A 19,922-nucleotide genomic window follows, 5' to 3' on the forward strand; every position below is an offset into this window, starting at 1 on the left:
GGACATTTATACTCCTGGTGGCTGACGTCACCGACCGGTGGTTGTCGTTGATTGGCTTATCAAGAGTCAGGTCGCCAGCATGTGACCTGAACAACACAGAATTTAGAATTTTGTGTTTAGTATACCAGCATTGAAATGCTCAATACACCTACACTACTTTGTATAGTAGGAAATAAATTCCACTGCTAAACTTTCTGTCAGATGGTGTTCTTAGTCGTACATAGCGACTGCAGTTGGTGTCATGGGTTCTAAAGCTCACTTTCACTTGAGCCATTTCGTCAAGTGAGCAAACGAAACCTCCCTCTCGTCTGTCAATTTAGTGGAAAACCACCACAAATCTGATAGCTTAAAAAACTATTTCTGCGCCAATCATAATCTGCGCGGAAGCTGTGTATAATACATCACTTCAGCTACCTGAGTATTCACACAACTCCACAGGCTATATCTACTTAATTAATAGACAGGCGCAGATAAAGACTTCGAATGTATGTAACCGTCACTCATCATTTCAAATATGAATTACCCATACTTTCATGAGCACATTGCTCACAACTGTGTGACAGAATAAGTGAGAAATAAGCTTTAGACTAGTGCCACCATCTTTTGCCATGATGCTCTTATATGTAAATTTCTTGTCTAAATAAAAGAAGCTTTTTAATTTGCGAATTGAGAACGTTCAAAACATTTGTTGCGACAATGAAGGCATAGTCTATATAGCTCCCCTGAAGGAGGTATCTGTACGTCTGGAACATAGTGAACTTTTTGAGAAGTTAAAAATTATGAAGGTGAAAATACACCAAAACAAACTGTTTTCACATTAACAGATATACAACAGGCAATTCATGCACATTCGCACAGGCAACGCGTACCACGTGCGTAAAATGGTGACGCGTGAAGCAAAAAACCTGCCCAATGCTGATTTCTTTTGAATATCGACTTGAATATTGTAGTTAGGAGACCGGTATTCTGTGTCGGCTGGTAGAGTATCAATGCATACAACAGATGTTTCATGAGGTAGTCCATTATGAATGTGTTGCACCAAACATGGCTATTCGTGCGTGAAACATTGGGCCACTAGCGAATTTACATATTTGAATGTCATACACATTAGAAGTAAGGATGGATAGTTGGGCGTGTTGGTTAAGTATCATCTGAAGTGAAGGCGCAACAACGAGGCCGGACGAAGAGGGCATACACTCAGACACACACACAGGGCGCCACTTCCAACAATTTTTAATCAGGAAAAAACGCCACTATTTTTTATAGGGAGCGCAATCACAGTTTGCCAGTGCGCATTCGCGTTCAGGTAAAGCAGTTAAAGCAGTTATTTCCTGATTAAAGATTGTTGGAAGTGGTGCCCTGCGTGTGTGTGTTCCCTCTTCGTCCACCGTCGTTATCGCGCCTTCACTTCAGATCATTAGAAGTAGCTTGCCCGGATCATTTTCAACACTGAATGAGAACTGCATACTGCTCGCAGCCAGAAATGGTATATATATTATATATATATATATATATATATATATATATATATATATATATATATATATATATATATATATATATATATATATATATATATATATATATATATATATATATATATATATATATATATATATATATGTGTGTGTGTGTGTGAACGAGAAGGGGTTAACCCAGGAACCCGATTTTTTATTAATCATATCATAATAAGCCAACAAACTATGACACCAAGGACAACATAGGATAAATTACTTGTACTGTTGTTTGTTAGCTTCCTATGATATATATATGTATATATATATATATATATATATATATGTGTGTGTGTGTGTGTGTGTGTGTGTGTGTGTATATATATATATGGCCTGTAGAAGAAAATGGTCATCGGATAGGAAATGCATATACTGGAGCTTCATGTTGCTTTTCTTTGTATTTTATATATATGAGACTCGGGAGGCTGTCAAGCTGCGGCTTTTTCTCCTGTAGCCTTCTGTCCATGTTTGTAGCAGAAAACAACAGAGAGAACCGCAGAAAATACCTGTATTATCACCGGGAGGCCAAAGCGCAAGTATCTGTGTTGTGTCGTTCCTATTCATCTTTAGGGTTTCGCACTTCGAACGTAAAATGTCTTGCACTACAAACGTAAAATTGTTATTTGCTTTCATACAAATATTCTCAACCTGAAAAAATTGGATGAGTATCTCCAAATAAGGTGACCATATTGCATTTCCGCCAATAATACTGAATTCTACACTCACACTTCTTAACTTTCATTTCCCTGCTGTATCATGTTAACCGCTTATTCACAATATATTTAAAACGGTATGAACTTCCTTCATGACTGAGCACATATTTTATTTTTCTGCTGAATTTATATTCTTTGCAAAGTTTATAAGCTGCAAATGACAAATCCTTAAGAGGCCTGTTTTATGCCGCAGTTTGTCTGGTGATTCTTTACGGGTGATCTTTTTAATGTTTACGGAATTTTTAGATGTTGCGTGTGGCGGATAGCACAATTCTTGCAGTTGAGAGGGATTATTCGAACAGGCGGACATTACTATAGCACAAGAAATCAAAACACATATTCAACTAATTGACAAAATTACTAATTATCTTCTCAAGTCATTACCGTATGGTACATCCTGCAATTAACAAATTGTAACCGCCCACTTTAGCAGAGTTATGCACATGAAATGATTCACCAGGATGACACCAGTTTCGAGACATTGTTTTCGGAAACTACGGGTTAAAAATACATCGGCGCTCCAGTTAATTTTGTGCTTCAATGCATGAAAGGGCATTTTGTTGAAGAGGTAGTAGAACAACAGTGAATTTTCGTATATCTTTCAATGATTGTCACTTTAGAAATTCTTTCAAAGTGGATACGCCTTGCAGACTCTCCGGTTACAATCCTAAATTGCGATATGCGCCGTTAAGATGTGAATTCGTGTTTTTTTTATAAATACGTGCTTTGATTTCTTGTGCAAGTAATGTCCGCATGTCTAGATAATGCAGCTCAAGGACTTGAATTACGATGTTATCTGCAACAGGCGATTTTTGAAAATTCCCTGACACTCAAAAAGGATCACCCCGTATATATATATATATATATATATATATATATATATATATATATATAAACAAAGGAACAGGAATTTCTTTCATCAAGCTACTTTATGGATACTCCCGTGGAAGAGTAAAATAAAACAAAAAGAGGCTGCAGTTTTGCATGAAAGACAAAGCATAGTGTGCGAAAGGAAACAATAATGGGGTCTTACGTGCCAAAACCAGAGTCTGATTACATGGCATGCCGTAGTGAGAGACTCCGAAAATTTGGACCACCTGGGGTTCTCTAACGTCCACCTAAACCTAAGCACACGGGTGTTTCGCATTTCGCCCCTATCAATATGCGGCCGCCATGGCCGGGATTCGATCCCGCGACCTCGTGCTCAGCAGTCGAACACCACAGCCACTGAGCAACCACGGCGGGTGAGTTATACCCAAGACAATTCAGTAGACAGTCATTCAATATATATATAATTCAGGGAATAAGGGTGGAGTGAGATGAATAATACGGTCAACAATGAAATCGGCTTGATTCAATAATGAATTTTTTGATGTCGACGCATACTTTCCTGTGTGAGTGCCCAAACACAGCCACTCCGAAAGACAGCATTACAGGAGCGTTGAATGTCCAGGCCGCGCTTAACTTTAACACGTATGAAAAAATCTGCCAGACTCTTGGCCAAATCCCCGTGAGTGGGTATGTGCCAAAGGTATTCAAGTCAGTATCGTCATCATCATCATGAATTCATCATCATAAACACGCACAAGTAAACGCAAGCAAATGAGCAAGCTGTATTCGAAGCTTCACACGCCTGATCACTGGTAAAGGGGTGTGACTTGACCTACGCAGCGGTGTTCTGGGACTCCAACCGTCACGGAATACCGCTGCGTAGGTCAAGGTCAAGGTCGCACCGCGTGACGCGGAACGCGGCGCGACTGGTTATTTGAGCGGTTTCGCTCAACAAGCCATTTCAGCGCGCACTGAAAGTGATCGTCCGAGAATACGTGCCATGTGAGTGGTACATGATGCAATAGCAATATATTCTTCTTTAACAAGGTAGGCACAGGTAAGACGGCCGTGCTATGTTTCGATCGTGCATAATCTAGTCAATGCAGCAACAGGCGTGGCCGCAGAACAAAATGTGACAGCGCACGAGGCGCGTTCGCGCAATCACGCGGAAACTTGAACTCGGCTCGAGAAGAAAAATGTCTCCTGGTGCCGATGGTCGTCAACCTCGAACACCTTCTGCTCCGCCGAACGGTTTCCACCTGTCAACAAACGTCGCGTCGTCAAATCAGAGTTCGTTGGTGTACACGCCGAATCGGCACGAGCGTACGGATTCAGTGCACGCCAACATTTTGAGACGTGCGCCGCATTGCGTACCACTTACACCGTCCGCAGGCAGAGGGAGGGCCATTAGATTGCAGTAGTGTGCTTTACGGGTAGATTCCACGCGACGAGACAGTGTCCATATCCGTGAGGCGACGGTCAGGTCATGCGGGAACGTATGGCGAGCTTGCCCTCCGCGTCTTTCGTTCTTGTTAATTCTCCTGCCTTACTGAGCCTCCAGCACCTAAAACAGTGGTCACGTCTCTATCGCAGAAACGTATTTGCCACTGCACGCTATCCTAAGTTATATTTCGCTTCCCTCTCTAGAATATATGCGGTGTTCCACTTCACAGTATGTGACCATGCTGCACAGAGTCGATATCTCGACAGTGCAATGTACGCTTGCTACTAATTCACCTATGCCAAGAAATCGGCTCGAAAGACCTCTTTTACAGACATGCGTCGCTTAGGATGCGAGCGCAGAATATTTACTTTGCGGTCTACTTATCGTGTAGTGAAGAAATTTTATGCGCACTTCCAAAACGTGCTTACGGGGAACCACGCGCGTATTCGGCCTCTAAACGATTAAGTTGTCTGTGCACTTCTATTACAGGTCGACACACTTACTCCGCCGCTACGCAAATCCGCTCATCAAAAAAACATGTATGCCTTCATGAAAGTGAACGCTGGCACCCTTATTTTGTACTTCGTAGAACACTGAGACAGATGAATGCAAAGCTTGCTTGATTGATTTATTGGCAGATTGACTTCTCTATGCACCTTCTAGTTTGGAAGCAACACGGGAACTCGCGAGTGCTCCAAAATTTGCCGCCTGTAATCTCTGAGCGGGCGCCTAAAGTAAATGCTCGAGTGTTTGGGATCCCACAGCAATGACAATGCGGTCGCTCTCGAAATGAAATAGAACTCGGAGTTCCGAGCTCAGCTGTATACCGCCATAGCCACGAATCCGCCGTGTAGGAGGAATGCAAATCTTCCCTCACCTGTATCCGCACCCAAGTTCTTCGTTATTTGCACCATGGTCACGTAGAGTGCCGTAAACGCAATAAACATAATGAGGGGAGACCATTCATCATTAGGGTGAACATGAAATTCTCTCTTCATACTAGCAGTGCAACCAAAGTGTCAAAATGATACGCGTTAAAGGGACGGGCTCATATCAGCAACACACATCAGCCTTGCACAGATAGACGCCCCGTGCACACGCATATCGTTTCAAACTTAACAACCTTATGCATATTCTATTAGTTCCTGCGGTCATTCGGCCTTGTTAGTGAAGTAATGGTTATCACTTTGTCTGCTGCCTAGTGGCAAAACACATTAAACGCTGCGTGAGCCCGTCAGGATAGATTAAACGTGACCGACGCCTACAGCTGATTGAGTGGGGTCTTTTTTGTTATTTATTTGCTGCGCTTGTAGTCGCCAGTCTCTAGAGGTTTCAATAAGTACAGATTCTTCGCTTCGAATAGCTCTTAGTATCCTAATGCTTCAGACGTTGGTTAAGAGACGCACGGATTAGTTACACATTACTGAACAAATTACTCACATGGCAGGTAACATCAGATCCATGGCCTAATTTAGTTTGAAAGAAAGCCTTCAGAGATGCTTATTGCGTTGAATACCACAAATTGCCTTCAAAATAGCAAACAACACATTAGATTTTATTTACAATAATTCCGTTTCGGGTATGGGTGTAAAAGCTTCCCCGGCTTCTCAGAAATATTTTTCGGGAAGCACGGAATAATTCAAACTTATTCTTGTCGATTGAAGGAAGGTCAAATGAAATGAACTACAGATGACGGTCTATGTATGAATACGTTCACACCGCTTGCTAGAAGGCGATGACATTTCAAGGGAAGGCCTTTTTGGGAGCGTTTCCTGTGTTTTAAGTTTGAGGAGCAGTTTGTGTGAACTTAGTATGCGTTGGTTACGTGTTGAGATTAGTAATGTACGTATCGTCATGGCTAGACCAACCTCCAATATCTCAGCGAAGTCAAACGTACAGAAGGGTGGCCAAGGAATAGGCATACAGGGATTTTGTTCGGCCAACCAGTTTAGGCTGCGCATTGCAGGCGCCAATTTAAGGCCATCGCAAGAGCGGTATGCCTCCGTCAATACAGGGTGTAGATATCGTAGAGAAAAGAAATTAACTACTAAGCACCGTCATTTGTGTTGACGTGGCCAAAGGTAACAATCAATTAAAATTCTGCGCTATATTGGATGCGAATCACATGGAACTATACAGACTAACAACACAGAATATTTGGCGCACTCACCATTCTATCGGCACAGAAGGCCTTTCGCACTCTCTTAGACAAAGGCATGATTATATCGTGCATGCCAGCGGAAACATGCTTCGAGAGATTAGGTAATTCGGGTGACTCTGCTTTCGAAGCCAGCTTTGTCTTAATCTAGATGAATAAGGCCACTGCCGCGACTGTAATTTCTGTCGTGTTTCTGTCGTGGGAAGTTGGTTCCTTTCATGCCTTGACAACTAATGTGTGTCGAGATGATGTTCAGAGGAATGGACACTGGAGATGCAGCAAACTTCTTGACCGTAAAAACATTACACAAACTGCATTAACTATTGTACGTGGCACGAATTTCTGCACAACGGCTAGTTCCACGTGATTCATTTCAATTCTCCTAAATACAGAATCTAAATTCGGAACGTTCTATCCTTCCCGCATTATATGCCCAGGAAAAATCGCGCAATAAAAGTTTTTTCGTTGTTAACGTTCTGCAGCTTTTTTTTTCATTTCAGTACACTCTCAACCTGAGAATGAGGTAGGGATAACCACTCCTTGGATGCTTATCTGTGAAGCGGGAAAATGTCGCAGTTTCGTATTGAAAAGCAAAAAAAAAAAAAAATTAAGAAAAGGAAAACTGAAAGATATGCACACAGAACATACCACAACACGCTTAAGACTTGACGGTCTTAGATTCAGCCAAATAGTACACGCGCTTCATTTTTGTGGTTAAAAATAGGAAATTCCGTATTTCTTTCTGAAATGAACGAGTGGTAATTTGACTTTGCTGCAGTATGACCACATATATGTCGACAACAAGTATGCAGCCAGCATCTCCACAGCATTTTTTTTTTCAGGTCATGAAGAGAAATCTATAAGTTCACGCCAGCTATATCCACAAAGAGAGGTAACAATCAATTCCGAGAAGTCTAATGGCATCAATACCCTGATCACATGTTTTGACAGTGTCCTGTGTCTTTCACAGAGTGCGACACGAAAAAAGACTGGTGGCAAAGAGTTCTTCACAGTGGAGTTCTTTTAGATCAACTACAGGCCATCCAGAAGGCCCACGATACGGCGGTAAGGTTAAACTTTAAGTCCCGACGTGGGAGACACCTGCATCAACCAAAGGGTTGACCTTCAGGACCTGAATAAAGTTCATCATACCATACCATTTCCACAGCCTCTGAATTATCTACGAAACTTTTGAAATTGTAAATGGCAGCAGTAAGTAGTCGCTTGTACATACCAGTACGTTTTAAAGATTGGCATTACGTCTATAAGCACACTCTCGTTGGAGCTATGGCTAAGGTTTCCTTAGACATCGCAGCTTCGATGCCAAGAACAATCGTAAAGGGGCATCAAGAAACCGTTCTTCTACGGAGGAACAGATGAAGGACATGGCCTATGTAAGTGAAGATAGCGGTGGGGCAAGATAAATATCTAAAATATAAAGGTAAGATCAGGCGGTCCTACGTATTCGGGTGCACAAATGAACCTTCGGGAATGACGAAAACGAAATTTAGAAACGGCATATCCTTTTGTTTCCACGTTTAGAAAGTGGAAAATCAGTTTTGGTGAAATTCCTCAATGTGCAGGAAAGCTTATGGGATGAAAAATTGTGGTTCACCTCAATGTGACACAAAGCCACTGGCTTCGTGCGGCTTTCCTTTGACATTTAGGAATTATATATAATACACACGAAACAGCGAAGCGCACTTTCAGGAAAATCCGTACGGGCCTTTTTTGTTATAACTTCGAGCTACAGTCGGATGGATGCCAATATTACAATTCATGAAACTTCCTTCACATGGCGGATTTCTACAGAACTCCAACTGCTATAATAAAAAACTTTCACGGCACAGTTATTCGTAAGAAGTAATTTCAACCAATACTCATACTGGACAAGGTGGTCAGCCTGATGCGGAACGGAGGTGTGCAGACAACCTCAAAGAGCAATAACAAATAAAATTCTCTCTGAATTCTGTCGATGATTTGCAGTGTTCTATGTTCCTGTGCACTCAGTTTTTGATTAATTCGCCCTGGCTTTACTATCTGCTATGCTCTTGGTCAGCTCTGGTGGCACAGTGACCACCTCGGAAATGCATTGGCCCCGGGTTTGGTCCCCGGAGCCGAATAGAATTTTTTTTTCAACTGAGTAGCTTTCTGTCGGAGGCATCAGTAAATATTTTTATTGCAGCTTCATGCTGCAGTTACATGGAGGACCATATTCTTTCTTTCATGAAAACACAGGTCATCTATGCACTTGCTAAAACAAAAACTGTGCTTGCGCTTTCACTTGGCGTTAGCTATGTTCAAAAACCATTGTCGTCATGCCACTACGCTCCCAGTAAGTGCGTTTTGCAAACTTACGCACAATCTGCAGACATTGCTTACGGCACGTCTTCGTCTTAAGGCCCGCAAAACCTGACAGGGCTGCGAAAATGCGGTGTCCGATACGTCGTGTCATGGGTCTGAGAGGCGTTGGAACCTTATTAAACCCGTTGTAAGCATGCTGAAGCTGCCAGAAAATTGCAAAGAATGTTTGACTGAGCGCCACTAGGATACGCTAGTAGCCACAAGCCTGACTCCTGTGAAGCCCACACCTTGCAAATATTTCAAAACTTGAAAAAACACCACAAGTTTTACACGAGTAAATGCGGTAACCCAGCAGGGTGAGTCTGTATAACGCAGACGATGCTATATCGGAGGTAAAGAACCAAGCTTAACTTCCGCCTTTTCCCGCAATGCGGACGTCGTATATTGCACGTAATACTGCGTTTGACTAGGCCGGAGCAGCAATTCTTTATGCCGCTGAGGATACCGAGATATGTCGGCATAACTAACAACGCGAACACCGTGAGGTGGGGCAGGATTGGTTGCTTTCGTTCGGTTCTTTCTTTCTTTTTTTTTCTGGGGGAGAGGGGAGAGAAGGTTTAGCGCACGGCATGCAGGGGCGAAGCAAGAATTACACAAGAACACGATTCGACCATCCGGTGAGAAAAAAGAAGCGCGGCGGGTGGCGTTCCAGAGACGTTACGAGCGCGGCGGAAGCACAGAAAGAGAAATCGAGCAGCTCTTCCGATCTAGGAGGGATAGCTGCGCGCAGCTTTCCGAATAATGTTGCACTGCGGCTCTTCGTACTCTCCTATGTTGCCGTTACACTTCCCCCACGCGGCGTGTCGTTTAACTCGAATTCTAGGATCGAGATAAGCGGAGGAACTGTGCACGCGTCGCGTTCCGTTTGCCTATGCTCTCGCTCTTTTGCGTTGAGGAAGCGCCGCTCTGGGACGGTCGCGGCAGGGACCCTCCTCCTCGCCGCTTCATTTCTGTTCAAAACGAAAAGGGAAGACAGACATCGGAAGCTATGAGCTTTAAGAGAGGGTTATACCTGCCCGGAGTGGCGGCACACCTCCCTCTTGTCACGTGGGCAGAAGGGAACACCGGGGCAGGGGGAGGGGGGGGGGGGGGATTCCGTGTCGGTTGGGTATAAAAGCGCGTCTGCTTCCGTGCAGAAGACGCACATCTTCCAAAGTCTCGTGCTCGCTTGTGCTTTGAGCAACCGGCCAGCCTTCGCCATGAACTCCCTGGTAAGCATCCGCACTTAAGTGTCCCACTCTTCCAAGGGCCTAGCGCTGCGTTCGGTTTCGAGGACTTCTTGATTTCATCGGTTGCCAAAGTTTATTTTACTACCGCTGGAGCTGGCGTGTTCGGTCGCTAAATGTCGTGTACTTTTGAGATCAGTCTCGAAGTTCGAAGGAGATCACCCCAATAGGCACTAATTTTTACGAAGGTTCCGAGTTGGGACACATATACAGTGAGTGCCTGGATCCCAAAAGCAAAGTTTGTGAACTTTTGGCGCTTCAGTTCACCTAAAACGTTGTTGGCGCATGATTGTGTACATAGAGTTCTGGAACCGTATTTAGAGCTAATTCCTCCACAGGACTGCTGCGACACCAAATCATCCAGCAGCGTACATCTTACACTGCAACGGCACAAGTAGGCTCACAGCCACATAATTTATTTAATAATCAATGTAACCACGTATAGCTAATTCGAATTTTCAAAACAAAAACATTCCGATAGCTCGAACTTTCGTATAAAGCGCTCGGTGTATTACAGCGTAGTTAACATAAGCGCTATGGATTGGTCGTTTCCAAGGCGTGACATGGCGTTGGAATGTTAGCACTTATCTCCAGCGCCTGATGGAGTTTGCTAACAAACGGCGACATTGTCGCCACTGGCAAAAGTAGTATAGTTTACGAACTTTCCAAACATTTATCTTAAACTTGGGATCACGTGACGTTAGCTCCGGCCATCCAGCTTGCAGAAAGCACTCGTTGAAACATGAGTGTTGGATGTAAACAAACAAAACGAAGACACATAACTGCCAGGCACAAGATTCTTGGAGCTCTTCGTTATAAATGAAACTTTGAAGGCAGTCAACAAGAACGACACTAATTTTCTGGAGCTCTGAACACAAATTCTTGATAGTGATGTTTCCTAATATGCCGTCAGCAGCAGCAGCAGCAGCATGATTCGCCGCCTGTGAATGAGACAGCACAAAACCAAGGAAATATCTTTCTTCAGGAGCAATGGACTCAGCTTATCCTATTATGTCTGACTCAGGCGTTACAGATGGTTTCGGTTCTCTGCAACATCATCGCTTGAAATTCTGTAATATGAAATAAGTAATCGCATACTATCCATTATGCAGAGTGCTCGAAGATTTCGTTCATAGCATAGGCGTAACACATGCCTCAGGGCCGACCTGTACTGGTGGTTACATTCTAATGTATATTTTAACTGGATCCATTACTCCAGGGCCTTTCCGCTCAGGACAGCACCAACAAGGTTTTGTTAGTGTTCCCAATTAAGTATCCATAATTCTCAGTCACCGTGAACGACACCATAAACACCAGCAGAGGCCTCAAATTATTTTTGATCCTGAATCTGTAAGAATGAGCTTGTCATAAATAATTGTGATGTGCAAGTCCTCTTCAAAATATTCAAAAAAGAAAGAAAACGATGACATGAAATTGCAAGAACCTGGCAGGGCACTATTCTGTTGTCAAGTCCATGTCTTTGTGGATGAATTAAACGTATACAAGGTTCGAGTCAGGCGAACAGTCATAGCTAATCATAGAGTGCGGGGAAGTGACTGAGCATCAAGTAGAGGTTCTCGGGCTGCTCCTACACACAAGGACTCAGCGCAGGGATTAAAATGAATTATGGTAGAATAATGTACAATAAAGTGAATTAGGCTGCATTGAGACAGACTAAAGTGGATGAAGGTGAACTAAGGTTGATACAAATTAAAGGAAGGTGAATTAAGGTGGATTTAAGTAGAGTTTCTATTTAAGGTAACTCGGACAAGTCATCATGCTTTCGCCTTCACATCACGTAAGGATACGTAAGTGACTGCCTACTTCTGTTGATCTAGAGTGTAAAAAGTAAGAATGTTCATGGGGACGTTGCTTCCTATACAAGGCAGAGTGAGGATGACACAAGTAATGCAATGCGAACCACCAGAAGGTTCAATGCCTTATTCTGATTGGCTATGTACTACAACAGAAGTAAAAGTGAAAGGCTCAGCTAACACACCAGTTGCATTGAAAAGAAAACAATCTGATTCGTACAATAACACGCGTGTAGGGGTAATGAAGCAGGAAATTATAGAAAACAGCAAAGCAAGCGTCCAGAAAGTACGCCTACGAAGCGTTACAAAATGTTCATAACATTATGTGGAGTACAGAGATAAAATGAGTGAATGAGCGTTCTGTGCTTCCAAATCGTCGCAGGTCTGCAGCGTCCTGCTAAGTGTCCTGGTTGCCAGCGCCTTCGGAGGTTTCATTGGAGGTGGCGGCGGTGGTCTAGGCGGCGGTCTGGGTGGTGGATACGTTGGTGGAGGTGGTCTCGGTGGCTACGGCGGAGGCTACGGCGGAAGCTACGGTGGGGGCTACGGCGGAGGTCTCGGAGGCGGCGTCGGTTTCGGAGGTCTGGGTGCCGGTGGCCTCGGCGGAGGCGGCGGTGCCGTCGGTGTCGGAAGCAGCGTCGTCCTGCTCAGCGGTGGCCGGGCGGGTGCCGGCAAGTCCGTGGCCGGACCGGCCTTCCTGGTCCGCACTGTACACCACGTCAATCAGGTCAGCGGCGGCGGAGCCGTCGTGGCCCACTCCGGAATCGGAGGCGTCGGCGGAGGCGCCGGCGTTGGAGGTGCCGGTCTCGGCGGTGGCTTTGGAGGTCTCGGAGGTGGCCTCGGAGGTTACGGAGGTGGCGTCACCTATGGTGGCTATGGTGGTTACGGGGGCTACGGCGCTGGTGGATACGGTGGCTACGGTGGTTACGGCGCTGGCGGCTATGGCGGCGGTGGTGCCGTCGGCAAGGTCGTGCTCGTCAAGCACCACAAATAGGCGTCCCCTTCTAGTATCTGCCACATTCTGGTAAGTTACTTGGTAATCTCACTTTGAAACTTGAAAAAATATATTGAAATGTATGCTTCGGGCAATATGCATGGGTGGGTCCCAAGGCAGGACGGTGCGGCTCAAATCTGAAACAGTTTAAGCAGTAAAAAAAATCTCGTTGCTTTCTTGAGACACAATGATTGGTTGAAAAAGATGGTGTAAGAAAGCTCAAAATCTTATAGATGTACATGCATCAGGAGCATCTTTCTATCTGTCCAAGTAATTTTTAAACAAACGAAAGTGGAGATTTACCAATCGGGTAGCCTTTTGTACGTGTATTTTAGCATTTGATGTGTGGATGTCATATGACTCATACAGCTACAATCGTTGCGCTTGTGTATATACATATGTGGCTATCACTCGCATTGAACGATGTCGTTTTTGTGGTAAACAATATAGGAGTGATAGGTTCCGACGCCTTTATATATTAAGATATATGCTGTTTATTGGAAATGTGTACACTATATCGGGATCTCGGATCTTTGTGGAAGATTTTCATAGGTGCACGTGCGAAGCAAAAAAATTCGGAAACTTATCTGCGTGGCGTGTTTAAGAGAAATTCATTAAAGTGTCTGCTGCACGCTCATAACAACAGGTGTGAAACCTAATAACAAAACAGAATTTGACCAGAGTTGAATAATTGTTTCAGCTATGGGAGAGTACTCCATAGAAGCGGCCGCTTTTATTCTATATCATATGGTAGTGTGCGTAACACATCTACGAAATTCTGCTTCCACATGTGCGGGAACCACTTCGGTCTGCGCCCAATTATGTTACGTAAGCTTACCCATATTCTTTTTTCTTTACAGCGTGAAGAATCTTTCAGCGAAAGCCGTACAATGGCGGCCTCTGCGGGAAAACGTTCACAGCCTATACCTGCCATCTAAGTCGAAGCGATGACCTCAACAGTGCAAATTATGTTCGTGACTCGTGTAAATATATGCTGACGAGGGCAACGTCCCTCGTCACCAGAAAAAAAATGCTTCGCCTTTTTCATTTTCAACGTCAAATTGGATGGAACAAATGACTTTTTCTGTAGGCATTGTTTCGGGACTCTGCCAGACCGCTGCAAAAGATTCTGAATTAGCGAATGAACACATGATGTCAGTACGCAAAATACAACAATCCCTGAACCTGCGTGATAAAATAACACATCTAGTCGTTATTTTCTGTTATTGTTCTTGCTTTCTCGACAATACTGGATCTCTTGCTGTAAAAAAACTTGTTTTCGACTAACTGAATCTCGCCGGAAGCGCTGAGAATGTTGACCAACTTTCGTGAAGATCGAGACATTCACATTATATGGGCGCCCGCACACTCCTCCTTTCCCGGAAACGAAATAGTGCACAAGCTGGCTCGAGAACTGACAGGCCGAGCAGGTGACACGCAACAAATACTGGGAACGGAGAGAGACCGGATGACCAGCTTTAACGACATCAAGAAACACTATAAATTTGGAAGGGCCCATTTCCCCCCGGCACACTCCTCGCTAAGTAGACTGCAAGCGACGGCATGGCGCCTCTTGCAAGCAGATGCATATACGAACCCGGTGGCCTACCCCCGCTGCTGTCCGCAACTTTACAGGGATAGATGTAAAATTCTCCCAAGAAAGGGCGGACCTACAACATATGGTTTGGGCTTGTCCTCGGACACTCACACAGAATAAGATACACAAGACCAGGGAGCAGTGGGAGACCACGTTGCTCAGCTGTGCCCTGGAAAGCCAACTTGAGGCAATCCAGCAGGCCGGAGATGCCGCCAAGGCCCAAGGGCTCGAGGCTGTCATCTAGATAGAGAGGCCTAGGGCTCTACTCTCCTGCCCTAAAATAAAGCTTATTCATCCTCCTCTTCTTCCTCTTCCTTCAACAAACTGGAATCGGCCTAATTGTACTCGGAATGCGCTGCAAGCACATCCGAGATGGGGCTGGCTGATAGCGTTACGACAACGTGACAATACCTTAACTGTAAGTTAACAACCAGAACAGTTGTGAAAGAGCAGTCATTGCGAAAAAAAAGGTAAACAATGCTGGCATGACAATATGACCATGCTCTCAATCGCGACCTATGCCTACACATAATCGTGCTTACAGAAGGTCGTATCCAGCTACAGAAATTTATATTTCCTTTATTTTTAGAGGGACGTGTAAAACATGTTACCGCTTTGCAGGATGAAGGCGTCCAAAATATATATAACATATGATGCTTCATGGTACCTAAGTGTTTTCTTAAACCCTGACTGTGGCGCTTTGTTGAAAGGTCAGAAAGCGTAAGAAACGACACGCGTTGCGTGGCGCTGGGTTGCACAGACATGCCTGCAGTTACTGAACAAGGCGCAGTAACATACATTTATGTGATTTTCTTTTGTTAGCCATTTCCCTTGCGGCACGAGTGCGGCCCGGATGCGCATCAGAAGTACGCATAATTACTATCGCAATAAAAAGCACTCATCGCGTGGCCTGTTTAATCTTATTTTTCTCAAATCGCTAGGAAGTCACAATGAACCTCTAATGTCGAGTTTTGTAGCCGACTTTGCTACGACAACAATGGTCATGACTAAATACATTTAAAAACACTCACTTAACATAAACTTCCGTCACAAAGATTATTTGGCTAAACTTATTATTCAACTCTTCTTGCGTAAACGTCTAATCCAACAAATTTTGCGAACGCGATGCCTTCCTTCAGTACACTTATTCTAAGCAGAGTTCTCTTATAGAAGCCTAACGTGATATTACAAACGACGTTCTATGCCATGCGCTAAATAAGGGTGATGATGTTTTTCAATCTGTATCTAATGAACACTTCGTGTCCATCGGTGTGCGTCGGACAATCCAAAACTTGTAGGGAGGATCATCCGTCGCGGTTCGAACAAAACGTGCTTCCGAAACGATGCCAGCAGCCGGTACAAAAGTGCCCGATCACTTTTGTGTTTCCGAGTACAAAAGTAGAGCTTGCCCTTGTGCACGGTACGTAATAACGTGCGCGACCTACATCAAATATTAGGCCATAAGGTGCTTCGCTATGTACAAGCAGTAACGAAGGCATTTTTCTTTTTTCGTTCGTCCCTAGTTTTCACCTGCGCGATCCACAAACCTTGCACTTGTCAGAAATATGAAAGACCTCAAGACATACGTACATCTACTGTATGTGTGGAGGGGAGGGGGTAGTTGAAGTGTGTCCTCTAGAGTTCTGTATATTTCAGACTTAACCTTCACAGACATACAGGAGGCTATCATGCACGGCCTCACAACCCGTACGATGGAGACTATTCATAACCACTAGTGCATAAAATGCATTTAATAAAGCAGCAATGGTTAAATGCAACAATGTTCCTTAAATGGTAAATGCAATTAAAAGCAGCAATGGTCCGATAAAGCAGCAACAAAGTGCTCTGTTCTTCCATCTGGCCGGCTCGGCTTGTTTCTTCTTTTCTTTGTTGCGCTGTACCAGTTTTAGAATGGTTTTAATACAACAAAAGATAACAGAGAGCAAATATATTGGCTTAACTGCCCGCATCCTATTCTGAGTCGATACTCAGTTCTCTGTTGCGGATAGCTACAGTCGAACGCACTTGAAAACGAAGTACAGCGGAAGCCAAACGAATGTTACCTAATTCGGTGCACAAGGCTTGTGAGTTTCTACCGAAATATGCGCACCGTAGCTATTCCCCGCAAGTCCGTGAGGCCATATACTATTTTTAATAACCACCATGTCCTCTCCTCTGTTAACAAGCATCGCTTCTTAGTCGTGATCATTGATCGCGGTTTCACCTGAAGCCCACAATGCGCATACTTCAAGAAGAGGTCGTCATCCACTGCGCTTCTACTACGAAGGTTTGAGGCGAATAAGTGCTTGCTACGCTTGAGCTGCACAGAAGGCCCTTTCTGTGATATTAGGACACAGTGGTCCACCGCTGTGGAACACATTCAAAACAAATATTCGTGCTTTTAAACGTATATAAGGCTCAAGCCCCATCGAGGTGCATCAATCTTCCTCGTTGCGCATTACCGGATGTGAGATATAGACAGAGATATAAGCTTTAATGACATGCTGGAGATGTTAGCCTGGCTGTTGGCTTGACATGCTACTCCTGGTGGCGGGTGATGATTATGTTATATACAGTGATAAATACTTAACAGCTCACACACAAACACACACACGTGGCGGTTTCCATTGTGAATGACAATGCGGTCACGATGTGTATCATTGCTGACTCTCTGAGAGCACACATCTGACACTATCGGAGGTTACAGAACTGTAATTTTGCTTGCTTGCAAGCGTGGGGACGACGTGCAACATTTTCTCATTTATTGGCTGATAACCACGACATTCTTCTGAACAATTCACCTACGGCAAGACCAGTGCATTTTTTGTGTTTCTCGCAACGCAAATTGTGTGCCTCATAATTTAAGACGTCACAAAAGAGGCCGTAATGTCTGCATTGGCGTTTAACCAAATGTGCTTACTTTGCCGCGAGAGGCGTACGTGACTGCTAGCACATTGCACCGACGGCTCCATTTTCTTGGAGAGCTGCTGCGATGCCGTTATCATTCCGCTTAAGTTAGCAATGCCCCATTTCATAGTTACGACACTGATGGCCGCTGATCTTGGTTCTCTGCTTTCCGTTACTACTTATGCCATCGAAGAAGCACGAAAAAAAAGAGACAGTGTTTTGTGATTCCAAGCCAGTGCTTCAGAGCTTGCTAAAAACGTATCTCACCGAAACTACGAACAGTTGATGTCCGCGATCCGGAAGATTTACCATTGTGCTTTCTCAAAGGGTGAGGCCATTTTCACTGGTTGCCAGGTCATAGCAGCACCGTTTGCAATGACCCGTTGAAGGTTACGCTGCGTCCACCCACGACACCGCCAAGATAGTTCGCACAGCCCTGTTTCGAGCGGACCTTGCCAAAAAAACTTGTCTCACTGTCTCGTAGCACCACCCTAGATTTTTTTCTACACTTCCACGAAGCTCCAGCTGTAACAAGGCCAATAGAGTCATTCGGGGCTGGATGTGGCGTTCACCAAGAGCAATTCGTTCCTTATTGGGATCACAGACACAATTTAATACAATACTTGCATGTGTGAGGTGTCTATCGAACATCTCCTCTGCATCTGTATGCACTGTTGCTACCAGCTCCTTCTACGACTCACCCCGTTAGATTGCCTGTGTCAGCAACCGAATGCGCTCACGCCCACCTCCTGTACATCGGACATTGTCTATTTCATTATTGTAGCTGGAAGCGCATTTGCCATTACAAGCCGCGCTAATTATTCTTTTGTGTGCCCTCAAAGAGGCCCTTTTATGCACGTATATCCTTTTCCACTGTGTATTATGATTAGAGCAGAAGCTTGGGCGAGTTGGTTTTTGTACATAACGGCCGTGGGAAAAAAGGTCAGAGAAAACAGCGCTAACTTCCAACTGATCTTTACTTGCAGGCGAGCATGACTATATAAGGCAGCGATGCGTAATTCGACAGCACGCAATGCCTGCAGTGACTTCACTTACGCATAGCAACCGTCTAAGTAGGACCTCTTCAGAAAGGCTCGGCTTGGGATGCGAGGCCATGACCTTTCCACGGCTGTCGACTTATCATGTTGCGAAGAACTTTGATGCGACTTCCGGAATATGCGTTCGGGGAAATACTGTTATGGGCGCCCCCTACACGACGGAGCTTAGGGCATACTTTTATCGCAGATTGGCACACTTACTTCGCCGATACGCAAACCATCGCGTCCCAAAACGACAACGTATGCGTGACAGCGCAAGTTGCCACCTATCTACTTCGGGGAGCATTTAGCCAGGTAAATGCAAATTGTTCTGGGTTGATTTATTGGCTGAGCGACTGCTCTGTGCACATTTAAATCTGTAAGTAACACAGAGGCTCGCGACAGCCTTGAAATAAAAAAAAATTACAGAAATTCTGCCATCTGGAGTTTCTGGACGGGCAGCTAATTTAAATGCTCGAGTGGTTGGGATCCCACATGAATGAGAATGCGGTCACTCCGATAACGAAGGGTCGAGCTCGAAACCGCTAGCTCAGGTCTGCGGGAAGCGATTGCCAGGAAGCCACCATGGAGAACAGATGCAAATTTTCTCATGCCTATATCCGCACGGAACTACTTAATTCTACGTACCACGGGCACGTGAGGTCGATATCGAATAAAAATATGAAGCGATACCATGCATCAGTGGGCTGACCATAGCGTTTTCTCTTCCAACTGACAGGGCTAACAAGACAAAAATATTATATGCACCAAGGAACGGGCTCGTATCATTGACACACATCAGCCCTGCGCAACCGAACGCTACGTCCATACGCATCGTCTGAAACATAAGAAACATATGCATATTCTATTTGGGCCTGCGATCACTCGGCCTTGTTAGTGAAGTTATGGTTATCCATTTGTCTGCTGCCTAGTGGTCAAACCCATTAAACGTCATGTGAGCCTGTCGGAATACAAATTAAGCAATTTAGACGACCACAGTTTATGGAAGGGGTTCTATATTTAGTGCTTTATTCGCTGCTTTTTGTAACGACAATAGTTCAAGTTTTGCTAAGAGCAGCTTGATAAGAGACGCACGATCGAATTAGTCACACGTGACACACAAGAAAAACTCGCACACGACAAATAACATCAAACGTGTGGCTTGGTTTATTTTGAAAGAAAGCCTTCAATGAGGCGGATGCGTTGTGAAACAAAAATGTTTTGTTAAAATAAAGACAACACATTATTAGCGTTTACTTAAATATAATAGCATTCCCCACAAACGTGTAGGATAGGGTAGGAATAAACTTTATTTGTCCAACGGTT

The 19,922-nt window shown here is 44.4% G+C and overlaps 1 protein-coding gene across 1 annotated transcript; it reads left to right on the forward strand.

Moving 5' to 3' along the window:
* The first annotated feature begins 10,185 nt into the window (after nucleotides 1-10,185).
* On the forward strand, nucleotides 10,186-14,107 carry LOC126519186 (uncharacterized). The gene is made up of 3 exons (XM_050168804.3): nucleotides 10,186-10,235; nucleotides 12,447-13,085; nucleotides 13,916-14,107. Exons 1-2 carry the CDS (start codon nucleotides 10,224-10,226, stop codon nucleotides 13,053-13,055), a joined length of 621 nt encoding a protein of 206 aa, XP_050024761.1. The 5' UTR covers nucleotides 10,186-10,223; the 3' UTR covers nucleotides 13,056-13,085; nucleotides 13,916-14,107.
* Nucleotides 14,108-19,922: the final 5,815 nt, after the last annotated feature.

The sequence above is a fragment of the Dermacentor andersoni genome, chromosome 10, assembly GCF_023375885.2.
Source record: "Dermacentor andersoni chromosome 10, qqDerAnde1_hic_scaffold, whole genome shotgun sequence".
NCBI classification, from domain to species: Eukaryota; Metazoa; Arthropoda; class Arachnida; order Ixodida; family Ixodidae; genus Dermacentor; species Dermacentor andersoni.